This window comes from Ixodes scapularis, unplaced genomic scaffold (assembly GCF_016920785.2).
Source record: "Ixodes scapularis isolate PalLabHiFi unplaced genomic scaffold, ASM1692078v2 PGA_scaffold12__126_contigs__length_90152505, whole genome shotgun sequence".
Classification (NCBI taxonomy): domain Eukaryota; kingdom Metazoa; phylum Arthropoda; class Arachnida; order Ixodida; family Ixodidae; genus Ixodes; species Ixodes scapularis.
Window position 1 is genome coordinate 31,872,448 of NW_024609838.1, and position 27,687 is coordinate 31,900,134.

The 27,687-nt window shown below is 47.3% G+C and overlaps 1 protein-coding gene across 1 annotated transcript in view; it reads right to left on the reverse strand.

Moving 5' to 3' along the window:
- Positions 1–4,189: 4,189 nt before the first annotated feature.
- The window catches only part of LOC8032095, a 303,464-nt gene continuing 279,966 nt past the window's right edge, over positions 4,190–27,687 (reverse strand). Inside the window, exons 13-14 of the mRNA XM_029988597.4 lie at positions 22,940–23,159; positions 4,190–7,825 (exon numbers count right to left, since the gene is read on the reverse strand). Coding sequence (XP_029844457.2) covers positions 7,596–7,825; positions 22,940–23,159 — 450 coding nt within the window. The 3' untranslated portion in view covers positions 4,190–7,595. The remainder of the gene's footprint in view (positions 7,826–22,939; positions 23,160–27,687) is intronic.

Sequence of the window (27,687 nt, forward strand, 5' to 3'; positions counted from 1 at the left end):
GGCGCTCTCTTTGAAGTTATGAAAGAATTAAGGGCGAGCTGCGACCGTGCGTCGAGTGGACGCATTACAAGGTGACTGCGCGCTCGCTTTGGTAATGGGTGAGGGGTTGACGGGAGAGAAAGAGAGAAAAAGGGAGCTGGGCTAATCGTTGAATATTCATAGGAGTCGCGTTCGACACGCCCGTGTGATCGCCGAGCTGAGGGATATGCCTCGGCTCTTGGGAGACTGACAATTAATGCTCGGCTGACTTCCCTGTCCCCTCCCCACCCAGTCCCAGTGTTCCGCGTCGTCGTCGTGTTGCTTCGTCGTATTACCCTCTCGGGGATGTAATGTTTGTCCTCAGGACATTGCACGCTCATCCACCAGTGACTCCGGTTTGTCTAAAAAAAACAGGGCTGTGTTTTTGCACTGCCGCGCTCCAGACGTCGTTAAAATATGATAACACTGTTTTTTTTGTGTGTGTGTGTAAAGACTGTTTTGCGGAATAAGTTGCGATAATCCTATCTTGTTTTTCTACATTTCTCCAGTCTCTTTTCCGGCTCCTATTTCGAACGTAGAGCACGATCATAGTCACCACATCGCCGAATTTTCTTCAGCTATCTCTTGTATGAAGAGTGCGGCACGCGCGCTAGTTGCGGTTAGAACTTCGTTAGAGGCGCTTCTGTTTTCCTCACTATGGTTAGTGCACGTGCTACCCACGCGGTTATGCTTTCAGTTTCATACTGCATATAAGCTTGGCGGTGCACGTGCTTGCACCAGCAGAGGAAGTTGAAGTGTCCTCACTCTGGGTTGTGAAAAAAATATCGACCAGGCGGCGATACCTAAACTTCTCGCTGCGAATGAGAGGCGGACGGCACATTTACCGCACTCCCCAGTGCGTGCGCATGCGTTTCAGTGTGACGACCGGAAGTTTTAAGGGGAGAGTACTTAAAGAAGTGCTGGCCGCATTTAAAACACTCATTTTTAGCGAGCTCGTTGAAAAACAAAATTAGAAACAGCTAGGTTATTCGTTGCCCTATCAATTTCTATCGTCCTGTTGTGAACTCATCGCCCCGACGTCGTCTGCCATTCACAACAATGGTTATTTTAAGGCGAAAGCCTCACTTGTCCCATTACGCGAAAAAAGCGGCGGCGTTGTGCCCGAAAGATGGTCACACCAATACGTCATCGCGCCTCAGAAATAAAACGCAAAGGAAAGCACAGCTACGCAGATTCTTAGTCACCGAAGCCTGCGGGGTCGCTCAAGGTCAAAGCGGACGCACCTCAGAAATAAACCCAAAGAAAAGCGCAGCAACGCGGATGCTTCGTCAGGGAAGCCGTCGCGAAGCCGGCGGGGTTCGCCGCGCCTGGGCCTGATGTCACCCGTGTGAAAAATGGAGACGTGGCGCGTTGCTTGTAGGAATGCGAAAGCATTTTTACACGTTAGCAGTCTTAAGTGCCTCCGCCGAATTTTATTTCTACGGATCTTGAAAATTGGACGGTTCTTTACGAACAAGGACTTGTATGCCCTTCAAGTCTCAAGAAAAGGGAGAGCCGAAACCTCGAAGGGTACCGCGTTTTTTCTGACTTACAACTACGCATTCCAACGAATGAGGAGCCCGTGGCCGAGATTTCGTCTGCTCCGGACCGAAAGGCAGCTGGGGGGGGCGGAGCTTCGTCGCACACGCGTGATCACTTCCACTCACCGCGCCTCCCTCTTCTTCTCTCCTTCACTTGCGCTCCGTAGAGCCACTGACAGGATGAGAAATAGCATTGTATTTTCTTCAGATTCCTAAACCCTAGCACGTACTTGTTGCCTTCCGCAGTACTTTCGCTGCGGTTACAGAGGGCAACACTGTCGGCATGACCACGCAACAGCCATTTTTATCATTTGTTTTTTACATTTTTATTTTACACATCAAAGGATGTAGTAATTAGCCCCGAGAGCGAACACGAGCGTCGCTGCGGTCGCCGCGCCCTGATTGGGTGAGGTGTACCGTGACGTCAGGAAAAGGACTCCGCTCCGCGGTCTCGCATCCGGCTCGCTTCTTTGCACCGGTTTCCTGGTTTGGAGTTGAGTGCTGCAAGCACTTCGAGGAGCGGGACCTCGTTCGTTTACCCGGTGTACAAGACGTTGAGTGCTTCCGTACATTTTATAAGCCTGCTTGTCTCTTTTACCTTTATAATTAGGTTACAAATCCCAAAAGCTATCGGCAGAGGCAATTCCGCTGATGAACCTCCCTGTCGGTTTACACGACACAAGGCAATTTTACGAGGGATCGGTGAAGTTTTTAGATGCTGGAATTCTGTTCCTTGCATGTTCATGATTTAGGACGATATTACATCCCGCTTTCAAGGCATTTGAAGTAGCATTTATATCATGGGCCTTTGGGTGGTCGGCAAATTAGCTCGCGACCCCGACTTTGCGCTGCCACTCTGCATGCGCTGGTTTGCAGATGTTTTAAAGGCCCTGTGTCTGATGATTTTGAAGTGCTCGTGGAACAGGGTTGTTTTACATAAATGTAGCTTCTTCGTGAATTAATTATATAATTTATACACGTATGCAGGCATATTTCTTAGAAGATGTACAATTACTCGAAATTATTTGTATATGGCAGCAGCAAAACGGCCGAACTGCCCCCAGTGGCCTGTATGATATGTATTGAACTGCCCAAAATATGCACAGCAATAGTACCGTTATTTGGAATGTTTATACTTTTTTCTGACATTTTTATTCCACATTGGGTATTCGAAAATACGCCATTTATTCTGAATTGTCCTTTCCAATTAAAAGAGACGCTGCTGCAGGTCTCCAAAAGCTTCCTCAGCCTCCAAACTCCCTACAGCTGGACCCTGCGACAACAGAGGAAAACAGGAGTAAAAGCAAGCATTCGAACGTCTGTCCAGTGGTAGATGCAGCACTAGTAGCAGAAAATGTTGAACCTGTGAAGGGCGACCACCTGCGTGAGAAATGCTTCTGGTATTTTAGCTCCAGGACAATTCGATTTAAGTAAAATCTCAATTTTAGGGCTTAAGGGACTAATAACGAGCTAGACACCTTCGCTTACGTTTTGTTATACATTACTTGAGGGTTGATACAAACAAGTCCACAGATACCACCAGTGTAGTCCATTAAAATACTATCCGAATCCAACAAAGGTCAAATGCGAGCAATGTATATAAGAAATATTCCTTGTTTTTTTACTTTGCCCCTGTACTTGGGCGGTCTTACTTGTGATTCTCTCCCCATGGCCAAGACTGTATTTAGCATGTTGCTTGAGCAGCACGCAGCTTTTCTGTTTCGGCGATCTTGTTTAGAAACAGAGATACAAAAAAAAAAAGAAATAGTATACATAACCTGCCAAGTCATTCAGACCATCAGCAGCACTTATTGGGCGAGGTGTAAATTTATAGTGATGCTCCTGCAATTGTGGCCATATTCCTTTATTTTCATATACCAGCTGCGATTCATGCGTTGCCTGCCCTGTCAACTATGCTTAAAATGTTGCTTGAAGTTTCGCCTGTAGCTACAGGCCATACCTCAATAAACGCACATATAAAAATTTGCACTTCCTACAAAAAACACGCCAAAAAAAGTAATTAAATAGAAACGAGCGCGCCGACAGCTGGCGTCGTCACAACCTCCACAGGGCGACCGGGGCGAGTCGGGGAAAAATTCTCTCCTCGCCGTGACGTCACCCTGGTTAGCCGTAAGGGGGCGCCACCCGAACTTCTCGGGGCTAGTAGTAGTCTGAGGGTGGAATGTGCGTATGCAGGACGTTAACTGGTACACTGAGCCCGTTAAACGTCATATGCCAATCAGGAGCGTCAGTTCGTCTGCTTCTTTAGCAGGGGCTGAGGTGACGTCAGAACGCCGAGCTGTGATTGGCTCTCATTAAAGGAATAGTGGGTAGGCCTCAAAGCAAGATGCCTTGAGGTCTACCCACTATCCCTCATTTAGAGCCAATCGGAGCTCGGCGTTCTGAGGTCATCACAACCCTTCCGCAGGAAGCAGACGACTTGCTCGCCGCATAAGATTGGGTGCTACATTGCTAATCAATAAGAACGCCGAGAAACAAATCACGATGCAAGGGTGAAAATATAAAAGTCAGTATCTGCGCTTCTTACGCTGGCAGTGGATATATCACAAGTATTATATAATAAAACTTGAATGTGTAAGTGAACTGATACATGGACATGGACGAGTATCAAACGAACCAAGCTTTATTGGATACGAACAATTACAAAAAAAAAAAGTCACTCGTCTTCAAGTTTTAAAAACAAAGCTCGTCGCGTCGTTCCTTAAAATTCTCGAGAGCCACAACCCCATCACTGTGTGGCATCGTATGTGTGTGTGTGTGTGTGTGTGTTTGTAAATACGTGCAAGTTTGAAGTGATGTCGTATACGTGTTTGGAAACATGAAAAAAAAAAAAAAAACACGCTGTCAACCATTAAAAAAATAGACATCACGAAAAAATGGGACCACGAAAACAATAACTACAGCACATACATACACGTAATAACAAAAAAAAACGCACGTGGAGGGAGGGAGGGTATGAGCGATTTTTTAAGTGGAACAAGAATGCGACACAGGTAAAAAAAAAGACTGATGTTATAGGTAACAGCCTCCCAAACAGACAGAACACCGGTTAAAGAAATCCGTCTACCGCTCATGGCGAGCACGTGACTACAATTTGTCAAACCAGTGCTAGGTCTGCGATCCCAGGATCACACAACGTCCCCAAGAAAGTTGACCAACACTAAGCAACAAACAAAAAGCCGGGAAAAGATGCAGACGCGGTAGCTAATGGACTCGAGAAATAAATACCTGCCAAAGAAGATTTAAAAAAAAGTCTCGTTTATTGTTGTTTTTTATATTTTTTTAACTAACGAAATGACATAATTGCTTGTTCGAATCGCTATCATCTTGTAGTTTCACGTATCTCACGTTTCATTCTCGGATTCATAAAATAAATACAGGGATCTAAGGAAGGAGCAGAAAATATTAGGGTCGAACTCTAATAAAAGTACGCTGCCTCGAACGCGTCTTCGACTGGTGTGTTTCCCCGTGCAATCCCACCGACGCACCGAAAATGGTCCCGAATTGCGTCACACGAGCACGCGAGCCACGCTGTCGGACATCGCGAACCTGGCGGTTGGTCGTAGCGATGCCGGCGAAAAAGTCGAACGGACCCTGGGGTCGCTGTCGTCGCGGCGTACCATCTCGCATCAGCTTGCGTTTCCATCGTCTGTCTGGCAGCAGAGCGACCGCGGCAACAGAACAGACCTCTACCGCATCCACCTCCTCTGCTGCGCCACCGCCAGGATCGCGGCAAACACGTGATACCGCTATGACGTCATCAGGCGGAAATCCAGGGACCATTTTTGCGGACGCGCGGTCGCCCCCCCCCCCCCCCCCCCCCCCAATCGGACACGCCCTGCTGCAGGCACCATATCTAAACGTGACGACGGAAACGGTCTATAGTAGTCGGGGTTTGGGAAGAACTCGAGTACACAGTCCCGCGACAGTACCTAATTAACTGAGAGTGATGCCGGCGGGGCATATACTACGGTCGACTGTGAGCCTTTGTTCAAGTGCTGTCCAAAGCGGCGACTGCCTCCACCTACTGCGATTAACACTACTTAGGAACTATCATCGCTTCAATCCCTTTTTTTCGTAGACCACAGACGTTAGTAGTCTATGTCTGTGGAATGTCTTCGAATCACGACACAGATCACCTGCCACAACGAAGCTGTGAAAACCAGTCACAGAAGACTTAAGAAACGTGAAGCGTGGCGAGCCCTAGGAGTCACATAGTCACCCCTTAGTAAATAATGCATCATCAGCCGACGAGAGAGCCGACGAACTATTCAAGAAGCATGAACGCCGAAATCACGCCCTGCGTTTCTTAAATGATCAGTGACTATAGACTCCATTATTAGAATGTGGAACGGAATCACCATTAAGATTCGACTAAGGACGGAACCTAACTCATATTAAGCTATGTTTGGTTGGCTACCGGCATTTAATTACTCGTCTATGTAACGTAAAAAAAGTGGAAGTACGTAGTTACAGCTGGAAGTGTTAATGCGTTGGAAGTTGTAAATGCATGAAACTGAAACACTTTTTTTTTGTGTGTTGTGGTTAAGTGCCCCCCCAAAAAAGCCATATGTACAGCAGTAGTGGTAAAACAACGAAACATAGTTATCGTTTAGAAAAATAAAAAAAAATAATACCTGCGTAGAATGTCAGGAAGTTAAAACGCGATCTAAACATCATTCCTTTGATATCGGTAAGCATGCAAATTCTTCTAAGGTGAAACAAATATGAACTTCTTTTTCTTTTCCTTGTCAGTCAGGACGTTACAATAAGTCCTTTCTTCCTACACTGTCTAATCAGCTGTATGGTTTTGAAAAACAAAAAAATAAATGCATAACAATGCACCATGAACACGTTACAAAAATGAAAACTCGAAAAAAACACAAAAAGAAGAAAAAACCTGCTGCCTTACGGAAATTCGGCAAATTAATAATTACCGGTGAAACACCAAACTCATCACGACAACCACACGTCTTACGTGTGTCAAAAAAAAAAAAATACTTGATAAAATGCTTAACATCAAACAGACACATTGAAGCACATGTTTTGGCTTTGATCTCCGCGACCGAGTTGCACACGGAACTTAGAGCGGACCAGCCGACTTTTGTCATCAACATACCGCATCAATTGACAGTGCACACATCTTTTCTTGCCTCTCCGGCCTAAACACAGGACGAACAGCGATCTTTCCAGTTACCATTGACAGCAACACACCAATAAAAATAACTCATTGGACACTTCATACACAATCTCAGTCACAATGACCACCCTGAAACGTTGTCTTTCGTAGAAGTCCAGTTCGTCAATTTCGTTTGACTTTAAGTCCCAGGACATCAGATCAAAAACAGACAGCTTGCCTATCGGTAAGTAGCAAGCCAAGATCGCGAACTCAAAGGCCAAGACTCGAAATGTCTTTCAAACTGTCTGAAGAATGCAGGTAATTGACGTACACGCTCAGACGGTCCCGTATCTTTACGTTTTCTCAAAGAGATCATCGCATGCAGTGCATACGACCCAGCAACAACCACGCGGCTAACTTTTAGTCCGGCGAAACAATTGAAAGGTGTCGTATCAGCTTTTTCGAGACTGCAGTTTGAGGGCACTGTTTAGCACAATTGCAGCTCTGTAGATACACATTTTGGGACTTATTAAGAGCCAAATATATCAGAAATAGGTGGCAAACCAGATGTTTCGGCAAGTTTAAATTTCCAGCAGGTGATATTGGCAAAAAGCTGGCTTCCGGTACCTTTCCTTTGTTCCCGGCAATCTTGCCTCTCGGCTTTTCCCCCGCAAAACGAACTGGAAAAGCAAACATTCCTGGCAGAACTCCTGAAAATAAACATGGGGTTTTCAAGTCGTTGCTGCTGTCTGCCGTTGTAGTTCGTTCGTTCTGGCTTCCTAAGTCGGCGAAAAACTTGCGACGTCATCCGAGTGAACCGTCGTGGTTCCCTCACTGTTCACGTCTCCGCTGTCCGCCATCCGCCGCTGCCGAGACGAGCGCTGCTGTCGGAGTCGCTACGTCCTCAGAAAGAGTTCCGACTTGCTGGAAACGGAAGCGCGGCTGCTGGACGAGTGCATGGTTGCCAGCCGTTTCCGCGTAAGTCGCCACTTCCGGTTGACGAAGAGCAGCAGGCAGCAGGATCCCAGGATGACCGCCTGCACGATGCCGATGAGGCTGGCCAAGGTGTAGACCACGGGGCGCGTGAGGCACACCGCGTCCTTCGGCATCTTCGTTTGCGAGACCCCTGCGTGGCAGTGAACGGGAGCGGTGTCACAAAGGCCGACATCGACGACACTGGTGTCACTCCGGCAGCTCAAAGCCGCGGTGATCCCGCGAATACATCATACGAAAAGACAGCCTGCGCACACTGGGCGCGTTTCCTCCTTGTATGACGGTATTGTTACAAAACTCTCTGCATGCATATGTATGAAGAAAACATGATCCAAACATGCTTGAGGCAGGTGCGCGGAGACTAATAATAATAATAATAATAATAATAATAATAATAATAATAATAATAATAGTAATATTTTATTTCATGTCAAAAATAAACAAATACGAAACCAGACACGCCAAAGCGTCATTGAGCTTGTCTGGCAGTGCCTGGCAGTCAGCAGAACGAATCTCTATCTCTCTCTCTCACTCACGCACAAACAAACACATACACAAGCACGCACGCACACACAAACACGCACGCACGCACGCGCGCACACATACACACACACACACACGCACGCACAAGAGTTGTGAAGGATAATCCGTATGTAATTAATCCTAATTGAGAAAAAACTATTTTCTTTATTATAAAGTAATGCCCATTTCAGCTCGTTCCTGAAATTGGCATTCAGAGCATTGGGAGTAAGTTTCTTAATGAATGTGAAAACATAGTATTTTCGAACTATTTTTTTTTTTTTTATATCTCGTGGAACATTGCCCAGTTCAATAGCGACCTTTAGGCCTTAGACCACGCGCGGAAACGTAGGGGGCCTTAAAAGGGCTAGACCGGAGGTGCACATTTACAACCGTTTCGAACAACAGGGAATTAAAATCGGGAATTCGCAATGTTTTAAACCAGTGGTCTCAAACTCTTTTGAATGTGGAGGCAAGGTAGCCCACACCGGAAAGGTCGAGGGCCAACGTTAGGCGGGAGGGAGGGGGGTTAGAAGATTTTAATGAGAGGAGACCCCGCTCTGTGCGCTTTATCTAAACTCCCAGTTTTGCCAGTCACGTCTTTTGATTTGATTTATTTTATGACTACTTTCGACCGTGACCTAATACGATAAAAGGAATTAAAATGACACCACCCCGCCAACGTGCTGGCATTTTTAACAGAACAAGAGAGCAAGTAATCTGCCGTCGCCAGCTCAACATGTCTTTAAAAAAACAACCAGCTAATTTGACAGTTCTTGTATTCCTCAAAATGTTTAGTATAACATTCTGAACAAATATTCGTTTTTTAATGACATTTTTTTTTTTTTTTTTTTTTTTTGTAGGCGGGAATTTTGAGCTTATAGGCTTTATCTTTGGCAGTGGCCGGCAGAAACTTCTGTCGTTTTGAAAAACTGTAGTCGGAGAAGTAACGGTCACTTTTCACGCAATTGCCGATTACTTTTCGTGTACAGTAATCATGTATTCTAAATGAATACTTGTAAGAAAAGTAATGTAATTGTAATCAACTCCTTTTTTTAGTAACGTGTTACAGGACTGCCAAGGTTCAAACACGTAGAAAACGGGTTAAGTCAATTGGGAAGATAAATAAGAAACTCGGAAAGCACGAGGTGGTCAATTGCCCATTTTGTACGTACTGACAGCTTAACAAACATGGGGCGGGACGCGAGCTCTGAACGTCATATATTGCTCCGGAGCAATTGAGATTGCAGCATAAGCAAATAAGAACTTCGGAGAAGGAATCATTAAGAGGGAAATGGTGAAGTAAATGTGCCACGCCCAGGGCGCAGTGATCGTAAATCTTTAAGAAACGTAGAATGGGGCGAGTGCCGGGCAACGTGTTATCGCGTACGCACCCAATTATATTCTGGCATCTTTCTATAAGAAGTCCGAAGAGCGAAACGCCGCGAAGCAAGAAGTAGGAAGGTTACAAATGTAGAGCTCTGCATACCCGCGGATATTACCCGCGGCTATCCGCGGATATGCGCCGTCGACTGGCGCACGCGGATAAAAATGAATAAGATTTGGCGGATTGCGGATGCGGATCGAATCTGGATATCTGCAAATCCGGGTCTACATTTTTTTTTTTTTTTTTTTGCCGACGCAGCTTACAAACGACTACGACCGCGGAGTGAGTCCGTTGCAACCTAAGAACGAAGGGCGAGGGTAAGACGGGCCGAGGAGGAGGAAGCAGACGGAACGCTAAAGAGAGAAGGAGGTTTCCCCCTCTCTTCTCCAGCGTTCCGTCTGCTTCCTCCTCCCCGGCCTGTCTTACCCTCGCCCTTCGTTCTTAGGTTGCAACGGACTATAGTGCATCATCGAGTGTACTGCGAGAGCAAATTACACTCTTCGAAGAAAGGTTCCAAACGGCGGGAAAATTGCTCTTTACGCCAAGATCCGACTATCATTAAAGATCGCTTTAGAGTGTTGTATTGTATCTCGCCGAAAAATGCTGAAAAAGCGGAGAACGTCCTTCGGGCAAAGTAATCCCAAAACGTACAAGCCGCAAGAAAGTAGACGCATCTTTTCCCCTTCGATGTACTCGCGTGTTACCACCTGTGTGCGCCGAAAACTAAGAGAAAGGAGGGGGCAAGAACGTCAGAATTCCGAGCTCTGGTTTGAAGGATTAGTGGGTAGACCTAAAGCTACAGCTGCCTTTGTCTTGTTTGTCTCACTATATACATTCGCAGAATGCGTTCGAATGCGAAAGCCAAAAACCTGACACCGACGTTTCGCGTTCCAACACATTCGAAGAGTGCAGTGGAAACAAAGGCTGCCTTTGTCTTCACTGCGCTTGTAGAATGCTTTCGAATGAAAAAATCAAATGCAGGATGCCGGCGTTCCGTGTTTTACCGCGTTCGACGAGCGCGGTGAAGACAAAAGGTTATGTTATACTCCGACCTTTGGGAGCAGCGAACGCAGCGTAGCACGGAACGTGGTGCTTTTGATTGGACGGCGAGCAGGAACTCGATATCTGCGACATATTAGTATCTGTGCGCGCTGCGCTACGCCGCGTTTGCTTACGCTCAACGTCGGAGTAAAGCAGCCTAACGGCAGCTAGGCGGACCCCAAGTTCGTCTGCCTAGCTCTTGCGCACGGGTTGCAGTAACGTCAGAACGACACCGAGGTCTGATTGGTTTTGACTGAAAGGATACTGGGTAGACCTAGATGCCTTGAGGTCTACCCACTATATACTTTTGTTTTTTCTTTCAATCAGGCGGTATGAGCTCTGCGTTCTGACATCATTGCAACCCCTGTGCAGGAAGCAGACGAACTTACGCTCTGCGTAGCTTTATGTGTACCCACTAATCTTTCCAACCAGAGCTCGATGTTTTGATGTCCCCGGGAGCTCTTGTCTCCTTCTCTCCCTTAGTTTTTTGGCGCATACGACGAGAATAGCTTGCTGCGATGAGTGACCGCCCTTCCTCTCTCACTTTTTTTATTGTTTGACCTAAATAAAATGGCAATGTTATTAGCGTCTCCTTCGTTCGTTTTCATGCTTGGAAAATTCGCGTCTGCTTGAAATGGGTGTTACAAAGCAAACCGAAAAAAAAAAATCCTTTTTTTTTTTTATAGCGCATTTTCTGGGCAGGGTGTCGCAGACTCCCAAGACGATCTCATTACTGCGATATCTTTTTCCGTCGGAGCGAAGCGTTTCCGGAAGGATTATCACTTTTAATATAATTATAATAAAACAGCATACAATAAAATGTCTTTCCGCGTGTTTTGACTCAAAAATTCCATCAAGATGCCTTTTTTATTTGCGTTTATTTTGCGATGTGAAACTAATGCGTGGATAGCGGGTCGGATGCGCTCTGCAATTTCGGGGATGCGATTCAGACGCGAATACAAAGTCATCTGATCCAGATCGGATGCGGATGATCAAACTGTTATCCGCGCAAGGCTTTTGCAATCAACCGCACCCTCCGTTTCTTATAAAGTGCCGGTGACTAACCATAGATACAAACTCTCCCTCTTTCTTTCTTTTTTCTGCACACACATACACACACACACACAATTTAAACCTAAACGAACGACACGAACCAGCCAGCGTCGGTGTACCCGCCGTCGCAACCACCTTTCCTCGTTCAGTGAAAAACGACTCGATGGCTGCTTTCTTCCCTACCCTTCTTCTGCGTCCTCCCAAAGAATCCCGAAAAAAAAAGAAACAAAAGAAAACACGCATCTTACATTGGACGTGTGAAGTGTTAGAATTCATGCATTATTCACGAGCTCTCATATACGTGGCATTTGCATCTGGCCAGGCCACCCTTGCCTCGCCGCCGAGAAAGTGAGCGTCCGTCCGCCACATATGGCACGGTCCTCCGCGCGTAACAACCGAATATGAAACCAAATAACCAACCGGCGCGCATGAAACTCCGTGCTCCCGTTTCGCCTGACGATGGACCGCAACAGACGCCATGAGCCATCTCGGCCAAAGCAGATCGTTGCGAATGAATCACGTGACCGCCCTCCCCCTCTTGTTGCTGCGCCCCTACCGGAGGTCACGTGAAACGCGCGTGGAATTGGATTGGGCTTCGATGGCTCGTAGAGTCCACTGCGCTTTATACTAAGGTGGCGCGGAGTGTAGACTCCGACTGACCTGGAGATGGACTGAAGCCAAAGTTAGGAGCCGCGAACAGCCAATCCAATGTCTTCGATGAGACGCGACACTGAGGCCGGATTGACCAGTCAGATTGTACGAAGCGGACGTGTGAACGCGAGCTCCACCAATAGAACGTTAGAAACGAGGCTACACGCTACATTTTATTTATTTTATTTTTTCAGCGTAACCGTATAGGTGCTGGCTTCCACGATGGTCCATCTTTGGGTGGTTCAGAGTTTTGAGGTTGGTCGTAAATCTTGCGCGTCCCTCCTGTTGGCGCTTTGTGAGTCTGTATATGCGTGTACTTTTAGATATATTGCTTTTTTCATTTATATTAAGCGAACGTACGTTTTGGTTCGAGAGCAATCGAGATTGCACGCATAGGCAATGTATGCAGTGTCAACATTATAGTGAAGGACGTGCGTGGGGCAAGAGAACTTGTCCTACAGGACTTTTGTGGTGTGTTTTTTTTAAATTTCTTTAATCTCTTTTCGGTTTAGGTTTGGGATTCAAGTGTCGCTTGTCCTTGCTCTCTCAACTGAGTCTATCATTGATTTGTGATATCTGTTTTTACGCCGCGTCGGCTATTCAGCACAGAGGGGTTTTTGGGGTTCGGTTGTTTCTGGCTAACGACGGACATTACATGTTCAGGACGACAGTGTTAAGCCGGGCTCACACTGCTTATATACGTCATACAAAAGAACAAAAAAAAAAAAAAAACAGTCTGCATGACAGATTCGAAGGCGAGTCATCGCGAGATACGTGCTTCGAATACCGCATGGCAATGAGTTCGATGAGAAACTTGGCATGCGGCATTCGAACCACGGATATTGTGGTGACGCCTGTCTGCTCTGCACACTGTCTTTTGTATTATGTATACGCAGGTGACTCGGGCTTAACGGGAAAAGAGAAGAATGGCGTTGCAGGTCTTCGGAGCTAAATTCTGTCTTGAGTTTTTAACTGTACCGACGCAAAGTTCGATATCATGACTTATTATAACTAAAAAGCGAGTAAAGCAGCGTCTCGCATGCCCGGAGTATTGGCCATGTCGTTCTGCTTGCATACACTTAAGACAATTGCGCATGAACGCAAGTCACAAGCAGGGACTCAAACCGCAACCGTAACCGAAACCGAAAACCGTTTAGGAAAGAAATTTTTTCTGTAACCCTAACCGGAACGAAACCGTTATTTGATATTTATAAAAACCGGAACCGGAACCGGAACCGTAAATTATTCACTGGTAACCGGTTTTAACCAATATTAACCGAAAAATAAACTATTGGTTTTTCTGAAGTATGACCTGGAGGAGGGATCTTAAATTGTTGTGGCCATTTGATAGAGTTACTCTCAGCGAGTGGTGCATCTGGTTACATATTTCCATTCAATCTGACTTTAGGATTAAGAATACTCAGATTGAATTAGTGGTCGAGCTTATAATTAAAAAAATTCTATATTTCTAAATCTGCCACACTCCTACATCGCTACATGTATTCAGTACGTGTCGCTTTCAGTGTATTAACTAATAAGTTCGAATTCTCAGATGTCCATCCAACTCGGTTCTATCAAAACCACCGATGCCTGACATGCAGTAGCCAGTATAAAGAAACGAGGTGAATTGGCCATCATGCAGAGCTGGCGGAAAAGAAAACCTGGGCCCGTTTGCTCGAAGCGCTAACCGCGGCTAAAGTTAGCAGCAGTACCTAGGAGAGGGAGTTTGAAATCACGTGACTGGGTGCTGGGATGCCGGGAAGCATGGCGGCGCCCCGGTGCGTGAGCGCCGCTCGCTTTGTAACTAATATGTCGTTGTAGCTGCACTATCGGGCGCGTTAGTCAGCAACGAATGGTGCAGGAGGCTTTCGCTTTGCCTTACCTCGCTTAAATCGCAAAGCACGAGCACTGACTTCGCGGCATTTGTTGCATAGTCTTTCGATTCTGGCCTTTCTAAGCCTAAATGAACGCGATAAGTGTCGGCATGGCAACGTCTTTGGAAAGCGGATTGCCTTGACTCAATCGACCGGATATTAATAGTACACAAAAGAAGACCAGCGTCCCGCCCCGACAGACCTTTTTCTAAATTACCCAAGCATCGAGAAGAACGCTGGAAGTGTAATTCTATGGTCCGCGCTCGCTGTCCTTCCTCTTATAAAAGATTCGAAGTAAATAATCATTATAAGACTTGGACGAACGCGCGTGCAAGGCAAATTTTGTTTTAGACTTTTTCCTTTAGAACGATAGGCCCGTAGCTCACAAGTTTTGAGCAGCGCTGCAGGCGAGCAAAATAGAATATTTGGCTCGCGTTTCGAACATGCATCAATACGCTTCCCCACTAGAGTTTTTTCTACTCAGTTCCATTCTAAGTTCCAGCGTAGCAGAGGCTACAAGAGCGAGCTGCGAGCTTTCCGCGTCCCTGCGAAGCACGCGCGCTCGTGCAGTGCGAGCATCGTTCAGGATGACGCGCTTTTTCGAGTAGCTTCGGCTTCACTATCACGTAAAGTGAAATATACGTGCTCGCGGAAGCTGTGAAAGAAAGCAAATATGAAAGGAATGTTTAATGGAACGCTGCGGCCGCAAGCAGCATAATTTTGTTCTTTCTTTTTAAACTTTTTTTAGACGTTTTGTTACCGCACATCTACAGATGCTGACAGCGGCTTGTATTCGAACGTGGCACGTGCAAAATCGAACGTTACAGCGCTACACGGATGATGCAGCCAGCAAAACTTGGTCGCGTCTTGCGTAAGTCTTCCGGACGCGCTCGCGCCCCCTGCCCAGAGCAACGGGTATATTACTACTGCATACGCCAGCACGCGTAATGCCTGCAACTACACTCGTAGCATGCACCTCGGTGCTTGGGAAATTTGTGTGCTATCAATACAAGGCCGATTGAGTCAAGGCAATCCACTTTCCAAAGACGTTTCCATGCATGCCGACAATTATCGTGTTCATTTAGGCTTAAGAATGGCCAGAATCGAAATACTATCTAAAAAATGCGGCAAGGTCATTGCTCATGCTTTGCGATTTAAGTGAGGTAAGGCAAAGCGAAAGACTCCTGCACCATTAGTTACTGACTAACGCGCGAGATATTGCAGCTACAACGACATATTAGTTCCGAAGCGAGGGGCGCTCACTTTGCGGGGCACCGCCATGTTTTCCCGCATCCCTACCGATCCCTGTCGATCTCAGAATCCCTCTCCTAGGTACTGCGGCTAACTTTAGCCGCGGTTAGCGCTTCGAGCAAACGGGCCCTAAAGCCCCTGTATCCTGGGAAAAGTGGCGCCTTCACTGTTGTGGAAACGCGCGAGACACGTTCAGCGCGCCACTTCTGGAAAGAACATGGCGTCCGAAATCTTGCTCAGTGCTGCGCTGTGCCGCCATGACCTTCCCAAGGGATGCACGTTGCACGTGCCTCGTGCATCGACGCACTTTGCGCTACTTTTGAAACATGAAGGGGCTTTAATGGGCCCTGCTGTTCATTAATAATATTTATGTTGTTCATTTGGTGTGAAACGTGTCGCGAGTGACGATTTTGAAACAACACAGAAAGAAAAAAAAAAGTGAAAGCCGTTTACAAATCCCTGTAACGCCGAATTGGAGCGCAGCTCTTGAGGAGGAGGAGTGAAGGGTACTGAGGGGAGGGTAGACCCCTCCCCCTTCTCCTCCTCCTCCCCTCATTCTTTAATATGCTCCGGGGGGGGTGTCACGTGACTTCGGGGAGGGGGTCACGTGACCTCGGGGAGGCGTGACCTGGGGGTGACCTCAAGGCCACGTGACCCCAAAGGTGACCCCCACGTGACCTCAGAGGGGTCACGTGACCTGGGGGTCACGTGGGGTCACGTGACCTTGAGATGACCTTGGAAGGGGTCACGTGACCTTGGGGAGGCGACCACGTGACCTCGGGGGTCACGTGACCTCAGAGGGGTCACGTGACTTGGGGGTCACGTGACCTTCAAAGGGTCACGTGGGGTCATCTTGGGGTCACGTGACCTTGAGATGACCTTGGAAGGGGTCACGTGACCTCGAGGGGTCACGTGACCTTCAGGGGGTCACGTGGGGTCACGTGACCTTGAGATGACCTTGGGAGGGGTCACGTGACCTTGGGGGTCACGTGACCTTGGGATGACCTTGGTTACGCCGACGCCGACGGCGACGGCGACGCCGACGCCGACGGCGACGCCGCTCAAGCCGGGAACGGGCCCCTAAGAGCTGCGCTCTAAAAGTCAGGGGTTTGACATTGGCGTTTTGTATTATATATACAATATATATATATATATATATGCTCGGGCTGAGAGTGGTGGAAGGAGCGAGGAAACGTCAGAAGGGTGTCCGAGTTTTTCTCTTTTCCTTCCCGCGCCGAGACCCTTCTTCAAACCGAGTGGCACCCGCCGCCTAAAGCCCCTTCATGTTGCAAAAGTAGCGCAATGTTCGTCGATGCACAAGGCACGTGCAACGTGCAGCCCTTGGGAAGACCATGGCGGCACAGCGCAACACTTAGCTATTTCAGACGGCATGAATTTCCCAGAAGTAGCGCGTCGCACGTGCTTCGAGCACTTAACAACAATGAACGGCGCCACTTTTCCCAGGATAGAGGGGCTTTACCGTCGCCGGCACTGCCACGCCTCTCAGCTTCTCAACATGACAAAAGAAAAAGCCAAGGAGAAGGATGCCTCCTCGTCAAACGCGCCAACGCGCCACCCTCGTCCAACAGACATGGGATGCAATTTCTGCCTCCTTCGCCTGAACCTTGGGAGCTGCCCTGCTTCCAATCGTCGATGGCCTGGCCAATCTCGCCCCACACGGCCAGCAGTCTCAACAGTCTCTCTCGCAAAACTGTGAACGCGAGCTATTCGAACGTCGGCACGGTGAGCTCGAATATCCACAGACGCGCCGAGAGATCGCTTCCAGCATCGCCGGAGGCCTCCCCCTGCCACCGCCGGAGGTATGGCTTCTACAAGAATCATTTCTAGCAGAGCCACCAGCGCAATCCAACTACCTCTGATAGAGCCGCCACCAGCCATGCCGGAGCGAGGGTCCGTCATGCCTACGACATTCTGAGCGACCTCGCCCAGGACACCATAAGTTTCTCCACGAGAGATGTCCATGAGATCAGGCATCTCCCCCGCCATCGGTTCTACTGGGGTGACATGCTCCCCGAACACCAGCACCTCATTTTCGATAGACTGGAACTCTTCCACGTCGTTGCGAGAGGGAACTGTAGGACGGCAGTCCTATCCCAGACGTCGAGGATTCGAGTCTGAGGTTTTCAGAGAGCTCCCCGACCAGCTACCCAACCAGCCTCGACGCGGACGCCACACGCCTCGTGCTCCCGCGCACACCAGCTACCGCCCAGACACCAAGTCGAAGAGGCCCCCTAATCGTGAGTCCGGCAGCTACGCTGCGTCTTCGAAACCCACCAGTGCCGTCATCGACGGCACAGTCGTCTCCTCGACGCTCCTGTGCGTTTTTCCTGTCGAGGACATTCTCGCCCATGCTCTTTGCGAGGCTGGCGTCTCGGGCGACGGTGCCCGAGCTTGATCTTGGATCGAAGAAAACGACCCAATGGATCCCTACTCGACAACCACCGCCACCGAGCGAATCCTGGAGTGGCTCAGCAGGACCGACAGTCATTGAGCCCCACGCCGATGACGGCTCCTTCGACACGTACGATGGCAAGGAGGAAAACCACACCAACACAAAGGAACACACTACAGACAAACAAAGCGTCGTCGAAGACTCTCAGTCGGACCTGGGTAGCACTGCCTACAAGTCAAAAGCGACGGGACCTACACCGCCAGTCCACTCGACCCAGCAGGCACCTGAAGTCGACTGGGCAGTGTTTAGTGAGGCAAGTAGTTTTCACGGGCCGCCCGACTACGGCGGACTTTCCATTCGCTGCACGAAGGCTTCTTGCCTCACGGCCCGCCCAGCCCAGCTCTCAATTTTATTACTTCACTCCACTTAGCAGTATTTTACTAGTGGATGGCTGTAGTTCTGTTCCTTCCTTCAGTGAAGCGAAGACTCGCCTGCATGTATGAGGTTGAAATCAACTGTAGCGACGAGAAAGTGCGAATGGTTCTTCCAGCATCAAGTGGGAACTTTCTTAGGGTAATTGTTTATAAATGGTGCCAAACAACAGAGTAGCGGTGTTTATTTTAATTTTTATTATATAGAACGCGATGATCCCCGAGTACTAGAAGTATCATGTATGCTCGGGCATCAAACTAAATAATGTAAGTAGATGTAGTGAACAAGAGTTGGAGCTAGGAACGTGTGCAACTTCTGACCAATTAGAAGTATTAAGACGTTTCTAGGTTCCTTGTATTTCACGTTATTGGATATCTGAGACTACTTTAAGCAGTTTTTTCTAAAATGGCTGTCTAGCATTTCAATTAGACAAATTATTGGAAAAATCGAAATAAACCGGTTTTTATGAACGTGTAACCGGTAACCGAAACCGTAAAAATTAAAACCGTAAAAAACCGAAACGAAACCGTTATCAACAGGAAGCGGTAACCGTAACCGTAACCGAAACGTTATATTTTTCGGTGTGAGTCCCTGGTCACAAGTGTCCCTTTCTTGTTACTTCTTTTTAGTTTGGTTGCAAGGGCTCGCGCAGCTGTACAAAAAAGACTTTACCCTCGGTTTCTCTTTCGTCGCCAGTGATGGAAATTAAACGATGTTCGCAGGCTTAGTGGTGCTCTCGTGACCATTCGCAAGCTAGGTGGCGCAAGCCGGCGCCCGATTCAAACATTTATTTCAGTCTCAGAAAAAGATAAATTGGACCCTAAAAATACTTTCATTTGAAAGGTGTCGAAAGCATCATTATTCCATCATGCTGTACAATTTCTTGTCTTCTTGTTTCGTCAACTTTTCTCTAGCGATTAGAGATCCCCGATCTCAGACTGAACACCCGGTGTCAATGGCCATTTTATTTTGTCTACCATCAACTTCGGTAAATCCCATCCTGCACCCGTGTGTCGTCTTCTTTTATTCGTGGACAGACGAACGACAGGCGTTTAGCGCGTGGAAAACGGGTCGTGCCACGCATGGGAAAGCCAACCCGACATCGCGCTTAACCCACGTACACAAGATGCTCGGTCATCCCAAAATCCGTGTTCCGTATAAACTCACCGCCAGAAAAAAAAAAAAAAAATACGAAAAAGAAAGTTGCATGGGTTTGCCGCGCTTACCGGTTAATCGACAAGCCACGCGATAAAGTCATTGGACGCTAACGGAAGACGGATGACGCCCAGACGAAGAGGTCGGAGACCGTCCGATCGCTCTCCGAAACTCACACACAAAACTAAAAGAAGCTGGCCATTGCAAAAATAAAATTTTTTCTGACTTTCAATAGGCGAAAGCAGCACGAACCGGCGCGGCGGTTCCCCAGGCTGCAAGGCCCCAAAGTCACGCGTCACGCTTTCGATCATGCAATAACATCTACGGGAGAGGGGAAGAAAGCGCTAGACTAAATAAAAAGAATAAACAAACTCGCGAGTCCCAAGGCGTTTTACAAAAAACGTACGACGGCGCGGAGGATAGGAAAGACTTGATGGTCTGTACCGTATACACCACAGTGCACTCCTGCCACGGGAGTCGTTTTATGCAAGCTGTGCGAGCCAGGATGGCGATTAAGACGCTCGCGCGGAACAAATACTCGTATAGTCCCCTGGCCATAGCCTCCTCTATACTCAAAAGGCCTGGCAGTTCGATGAGGGAGCTATAGAGTGCCCGGTCGCAGATTTAGAGCGCGAGGATCTGGTAGTACAGAGCATCGAAGAGCCATTTCTCGGGGAGGCTTGGACGACAGCGCACAGCTTTTGCAGCGGCAAGGACCCGAAACACACACGGGTCTTCGCGTCTCGCCGCAGCGGCGAGGCGCGAAGACCCTTTGTCTCCACTACAGTCGGCGAACGCGTTCGAATGCGAGAGCCAAACGCCGGACGCTTGCATTCCGCGTTTGTCTTCTATGCCCCTCTTTCGTTTTCATAATGCAGACACCGACACGTTCATCTGTAAGCATAATGCATATCGACCCCAGGACGGGGTTTTACTACCAAGTAAAATATTGTAATCAGAGGAACATTTTTATGCCCGCGTGAGTTCATAATAATACATCTATTCTTTTTGTTTCTGCATGTATACGAAATAGGTCGTCATTCCATACGAGAGGACCGCAAAACTCAAACTACCGTGCAAAACAAAGCCATTTTCCCGAGTACGAACTTGGTTCGTTGGGTACGTACCGCTTGGCGAAGAAAGTCTGCGATTATTCTGGATCGATCATGAATACCTGATTAGCCATTTTCGCAACAAAGGATCTCGAGCTGAACTGATCGCTTCGCGCGTGGGAGGAGGTGGGAAGAGACAGGCAATTCGTTCCTATCAGAGGAGACACATCATCTTTCTTGAATATGTACAATACATGGAATCGTTCGAATGGGGATACGAGAAGGAACAACAACTGGCGAATCGCCGCGGAGTGAACGCGCGAAATATGCCCCACGATATATATGGAAAGCGCTTGCATGCATAACGCGTTGCGAAACACGAACGTGGGTGGCGTTCGCGGAGGGTTTGCATTATTCCCAAGGACGATGTGTTTCCGTAGCACGAGGAACCGCTCTCTCTCTCTCTCGCCGTCCCTAAAATATGACTCTGCCTGCGCATTATTTATTGATCGAGCAGAGCCGAGGCTTATACCTTCCGACACACTGTTGTCCCGCGCCCCAGACTCCTTATCGTTGCACGTTTCAAGAGCCCGCTTCTCCGCGGGATGACACTCGAGAGCCGTTCACACAGCTGCGTTCGAGTGCGTTTGACTGCGTTGCGCGTCGAGAAATGGCCGCAACTCCCCCGAGGCATCTGTGCTTCGTAGGAAGCGTGGAAACCTATTCAACACTCAGAAAAAAAAACAAAAAGGAAAAAGAAAAGGTATACTCTTACACCCCTCATCTCCTATAAGAAGACACCTCAAAATTTCAGTTTGAAGCACAGCGCGCTGGCGTCAAACCGACGGTACCAACTTTCTAGAGCGGCTCGATAGCCGAGTGGTACAACTTGTTTAAATAAGTAATACAAGTTACTAACTACAAAACTAAATCCATGTTTTCTTGGTTTTACTGCAAAACCTTAGTGTTTTTTTTTTTCTGCAGTCTTTGATACGTACTTTATCTGTTTAATAGATTATATCGCACCGTTGTCGAGTCCGTCATAAAAGTTGAAACCGTCTGTTCGTCGCCAGTGCGCTGTACGTAGAATTTAAATTCTTCGAGCATTATATGGGACAAAAGGGTGCAGGTCGACACCCTTCCCTTTTGAGGGTGAAGGAGTGGTATGGCACGCCGGATATACTGCACGGATGTCCTGGTTACTCGCCGTTGCAGCGCAGTCAAACGCGCTACAACACTATCAAACGCAACTATGGGCCTTCGATACCCGTTCAAACGTTTTCATTTGAGTGTGCTTGAGTGCGTTTAGCTGCGGCGCAAGTAGCAATCCCCGGGACATCTGTGCTCCACCACTTAGATACTTGCACTAGATACTTTCTTCGTCACAAACGAAGTCTCACGTTTCTGCTTTGTTCTTTTGATTTAGTGAGCTGGAGAAGGCTGCACATGTGCAACTGTCTTCCGGCGGCACGAGCTAAATTTCGAGCGAAACGATAGCCTCGATCTCGGGCTCCTTCAATGTTCGAAATAATTGAAACGTAAGCCACGACACCAAACGAATTGTTCTTGGCAACCAGTGACGTCGCCATATCCGCTCGACGACACTAAAACCCGGTTAGGCAGCAACTCCTAGAAAGCAAAGTCTGCTGGTTACGTGACATGACGTCACATCCGGGAGGCCGGCACGGGTGCTGATTGGATACGAGTGCCGCGTCAGCGTTCGCGTGAGGCTCGTTTCCTATACCATAGTCCCACACGAACTCTGACGCGACACTCCCATCCAATCAGTGCCCGTGCCGGCCTCCCGGACGTGACTTCACGTGACGTAACGCGCAGGCTTTAAAGTTGTCTAGGAGGTGTTGGGTTAAGTGGATACCTGGTTCCCAATCCCTGTGGTGAAACACCTTCAATTGTTTAGCCTATAGCATACATAGTTGTTGACAAGATAAGAACGACAGGAAGGTCTTCCAGTTGTCCCACTTGCAGCTCAAGCTCCCTACATTCGACAACACGTCGGCGTCTCGTGTCTGAAGACAAAACTGTTAGCAGACGGTTTTTGCATGACCAACGTAACAGCACCTTTATACAAGAAAAAAATACGGCTCACGCAAAACTCTGCAGACTGTCTTTCGTATGATGTATTCGGAGCGTAAGTTCGTCTGCTTTCTTTTTGCAGGGGTTGTGGTGACGTCAGAACGTCCAGCTCTGATTGGTTCTGAATGAAGGATAATGGGTAGAGCTCAAGGCAGCTTGCTTTGAGGTCTAGCCACTATCCCTCAATAAGAGCCAATCAGAGCTCCGCGTCTTTCTGAAGTCACCACGACCCTTGCAAAAAGAAGCAGACGAACTTGCGCTCCGCACTGGCAGTGTCGCCGGCATGTGCTACGCGGAATGCGGTATAAGACTTTTTTTTCACTACCTTTGACGTCCGGTCTGAAGGCGTCCTCGTCAGATGACGCCTGCGGTGACGGCGTCAGGTTGTGGACGACGAAGAGGGCCGTCTCCATGGTGACGTCCGTGACGATGTCTCCCGTCTGTAGGTCCAGCGGCTGGGTGTCCGCGCTCGCCGCCGACCTCCGTGATCGTCGCGCTCGCCCCTCGGCGTGTTCGTCGACGCCGTTGCCGCCGCTGCACTTGGGCTGGACACGGGGAAGAAACCGGGCCACGACGAAATTGAATGGGAGCAAAGCAAAGTGGGAACGGCGTAAACATCCCCCAGAATGACAGTAAAGTTTTATGTTTGTGTAAAGAGGTCCCATAAGAGCATAGAGCGACGCCGTAGAAGAACGGAGTTCATCCCGGTGGCGTAATCTCATTTGAGAAATATTCCAAATACACTTTCAGCAAAAAGAACGAATAACACCCGGTCCTTTACACCCCTTGCGGGCTTCGCAGAAGAGCGAACTTGAGTATGACTTTCCAGAACACTCTCAAGAAAAAAGGGTGTATCGTTACACCCTTTGTTACATATAATACACCCCAAAAGTTTGATTCGACGTAAAGCGCCCTATAGTCGAACAAACGACCCCAAATATCACGAGGGGCTTGATAACAGAGCAATATAACTTTTTTTAAATAGCTAAAGTACGTATCAAAGACCACATAAAGAAAACACCGAGTTTTTACAGTAGGGCCAAGAAACCCCCGATTATTTCTTTTGTAGTCAGTAAAACGCACATCAGCTATTTGAACAAGTTGTACCACACGGCTATCAAGCCCCTCGTAAAATTTGGGGCCGTCTGTTTGACTGTATACGGCGCTGTACGTAGAATTGAAGTTTTGGGGTGTATTATATGGGACAAAAGGGTGTAACAATACACCTTTTGACACCATTTTTTCTCGAGAGATAAGGTAAGATAAGGACGTTACATCATTGTAAATTGTGATTTACATCTCGAATCACTTAGGTGGTGTTTGTTATGAGTAGCGAGGAAAAGTAATTATTCGCAGGATGACCAGGAAGGCACGGGTGACGGGGCGAGTGTATAACTTTTATCAAAAACAGAACCTGTTTTTTTTTTGTTGTTGTCTTTTCGTACAAGCGTTGGAGTTTGTGTTTACGTTTTCTAGGTCAATTTCATCATTTTTAATAACGTGCAGATAAAGTCAAGTGCAAGGTGCATCGGTTCCTTTGGTTTTTGAAAAATATTTGTTAATCGATTTTCAAATTAAGCTTCATCAAATTTATCTCGAAGGAACGAAAGAAGGACAGTTCACCTGAACTGTCCTTCTTTCGGTGGTTCGGAATAAAGTATTTGATGGTGATGATTACGATGCGAAATGATTTATGTCTCCAAATAGTTATTAACGCGCGGACAAAACCTTGCAGTGGGGAACACAGCACAAAAATTCTTCAAAGCGCTAATGAAGGATGCAATATCCTAAACTGCACTAGTATAAGGAATATATAGAAGTTTTAAATCCCTTCAATATCCTCTAGTATAACAAAAATGTAAAACCTCTCACAAGAAAAAAAAAAGTCCTTTAAACGCCTGTACTGTGGAGAACGTGAACAAACGGGTAACAAGTAAGACTTATGCTACTCAAATGTCAACGAAATGCGCAACATTGTTTTTCTCATAAAAAAAAAGGAGAAGAATAAGGAAACGTTCGCATTTCAGAATTATGCCAGTGACCAAGTGACCCCGCGAAGCACCCAACAATATGACAGCGCTCGCGAGCCAGTGTTGCTTCGAGAAAAGTCGCGTGACACAGAAAGAACGAACGTCCACAATGTGAGCGACAGACTCACATAATAAGGGTGACGATACCTCCGGCACAGCCCCAATTTAACTGCTCCACATAACGAACAGTTATTACGCATAATCAATCAAACATCCTTCATCCGTAACAAGGAGGTAGCAACACACGACTTCCCGAATTCGAGACAACTCGGTTACCTGAGGCTGAAAGAAATCACTCTTTCCTTGCTTTTATTTTTTTTTCTTCGTTTTTTCACGTACCAGGAACGTTGTAAGAAAACAAAACAAAAGAAACCCGACCAGTTTACAAAAAAAACAAAACAAAAACAAAAACCATCTCTGTGCCACTTTCAGAGCGTCCGAACAGGTCCCGTCATAACACTTAAAGTATCATTTCTACAGCGCCAGAAAACCATTACAGTACCTTACAATTATGTTCGGTTCTCAGTTTTCTAGGGACTCATTCTCTGAAGGAACCGGAGATTAGGTCCTGGACCCCCAGGGGTACGGCTTTGTCAGAACCCGTACAACCTCACCTAACAAAAAACCAAAAAACGTAACCTCGCATTTTTTTTTACCGAATTTCACGAACAAGCAACAAACTGCCGAACGGAACGACCGAAAGACTGTACACACGCGAAAACGACCGTAAACTCCAATATTATTTCACTTCCATCAGCCCCGCCGCGTGTCAGCTATGTTCCGTTCACCCCTAAGCTGACAGTGGAGCGGAAGCTATGCGCACCCGCCGGACCAATCAGCCGCCCCTCTTTCATCACCTGACACCGCTCTCTGCGCGTCGTGGGCGTGGGCGGGAGCACAATCGGGCGGCGAAAGATCGCCGTGGGACTGGTCCAATCAACTCGTAGCCTCCACTCCACTGTCAGCTCTGTAGTAGTGATCCGAGCGTAGGTGTTCTACCTTCGTAACTTCAACAAGCCATACACACACTCAACTGCTATCCTCCTTTAGGCCAGTTTCGGTTTTTTATACTTTATTTCGGCGTAGTACGACGTTATGGGCCCGAGAGCGACCTGCTCCAGTGTTTGTTCCGGAGAAACGCGCGGTGATGGAGAGCGACGAAACAGCAATAAACTTGAGAACAACAACCGACAACAAAGGGGGTCGTTCCAACGAAACTACACAAAGTGAAACGTGCGAGCTATAAGTATCGTTCTAGGAAACTCTGGAAAAAAGAAAAATAAGAAAAAAAAAATAACCGGCCACGAGTGCGTTTTCTCCCTGCCGGTGGCTATCCGATTGCTTCTGGCTTCATCCCTAGATAAGCGCCTTACCCTCGAGTTCTAAAATAAAGCCTTTGAAGGGACGTGCTCGATACAGGGGCTTACATCATCGCACGAAGGTGGTATATGCGATTATCTCTATGCTTTACTTTTGTCGTTCGTTATGAAAGCCGCAAGAAAATAATAAGTGCGTTTCGCTCTAAACGATAGAGCGCGGCGAACGCTATCGCAGCTTTCTGAGCCAATCAGGATCAGGCAGGACGTCACGTGATCTTACGCTCCACGTCTGGCTTTACCAGATCACGGGATTATATATAACATGATCCGGGTGCCTGATGGGCTGGGAGGATATGGCAGCATTTGTCACGCTCTACTTCAAATTGACGAGGGGTGTCCGGAGGCTCTTCAGTTGGAACCCTGGTGCCAGCAAAAGTGCAAGCAGCGAGCGAGAGAGATGTTGTAACAGTTTAAGGCATCTGAAATAAAAACAGTCGGATAATCCCCGAATTCGAGCAGTGCACGCGCTTTTCCTTTAAAACAATGGGAAAAACAAACGTAAAAGAGCAAAAAAAAAAAAAAAAAAAGAGGAGTGCGATGGACACAAACATTAAACCAATAAAAGAAACATTTTATTTAAAGCTTATACTGCCCTAACTAGAAAGAAATGAACTTTAGTCGAAGGACCCCTGGTGCGATTTGAGCTTGCCTTTCGCACAAAGAAGAAAACCGACGTCTCGCGCAGCGAAACTACAATCTTTAAGCTCTATTCTCTCTCTCTCTATATATATACTCCGTTCTGCCATAAGCTGACAGTGCAGTGCTATATATAAATCTTTATCTCTCTTTTTAGGAACCGGCCGATGCCATAGTTCCCACTTCCTCCAAGCTCAGAGCTCAACCACCATACCTAGGTACAATGTGAACAATATGGGTGTAAATTGAAGATTCATTAGTGCGTTTGAGCGTGAGCGTCGGGGCCGCTTGTGACGGCTCACGACGATATAACACGCCGGCGCGACTTCTCGGGTAACCTTGCAACGACACGGATCTGCGAACATTTCCTCTATTTTTTAAGCGTTTTCTTCAAAACACAGTTGAATTAAGTCAATCAATGTTATGACTTACGTATATATGACCATTCTCTAGGTAGTACGTAGATTTCATCTCACAAACACAGCAAAACCTACAGTCTAATTCCACGCAGATAGGAGGGCCGGGTTCGTGGGCTATACGATGGGTGGCGACAGTGTGCCAGCGTGTTGGCTCGTCGTAAGTCTTAAGTCGCATGCGGTTCCAACACGGCCGGTCACAGTCAAACGCTAATCTGTAAACTAGCCTTCATAAAATAACACAACGCCACTTCGTTGAAGAAACTTCCCTGGCGAGTCTCATGTTGAAAGGTGCCTGCAGCGACTGCAAACGTTACATTAGTCACCACAGTTCCACAGTTATGCCTTATACAGTTATACTTCACACGGTAATACTTTATACAGTTCAGCTTGTAAGCACCTTATACGGTTATACCTCATACGGCTATACCTTATTAGCTTACGACTTATATAGTAACGCCTCATGCAGTAATGCATAATACGGTTACACCTTATACGTTAAAATCCAATAGACTTTACCTTGTTATCCAGTTATAACTAGGGTGTGTACTTTCCGGTGTTTATTTGTGAGAAAAATCGGCGGATGTTTTTCGGTGTTTATTTATATTCAAG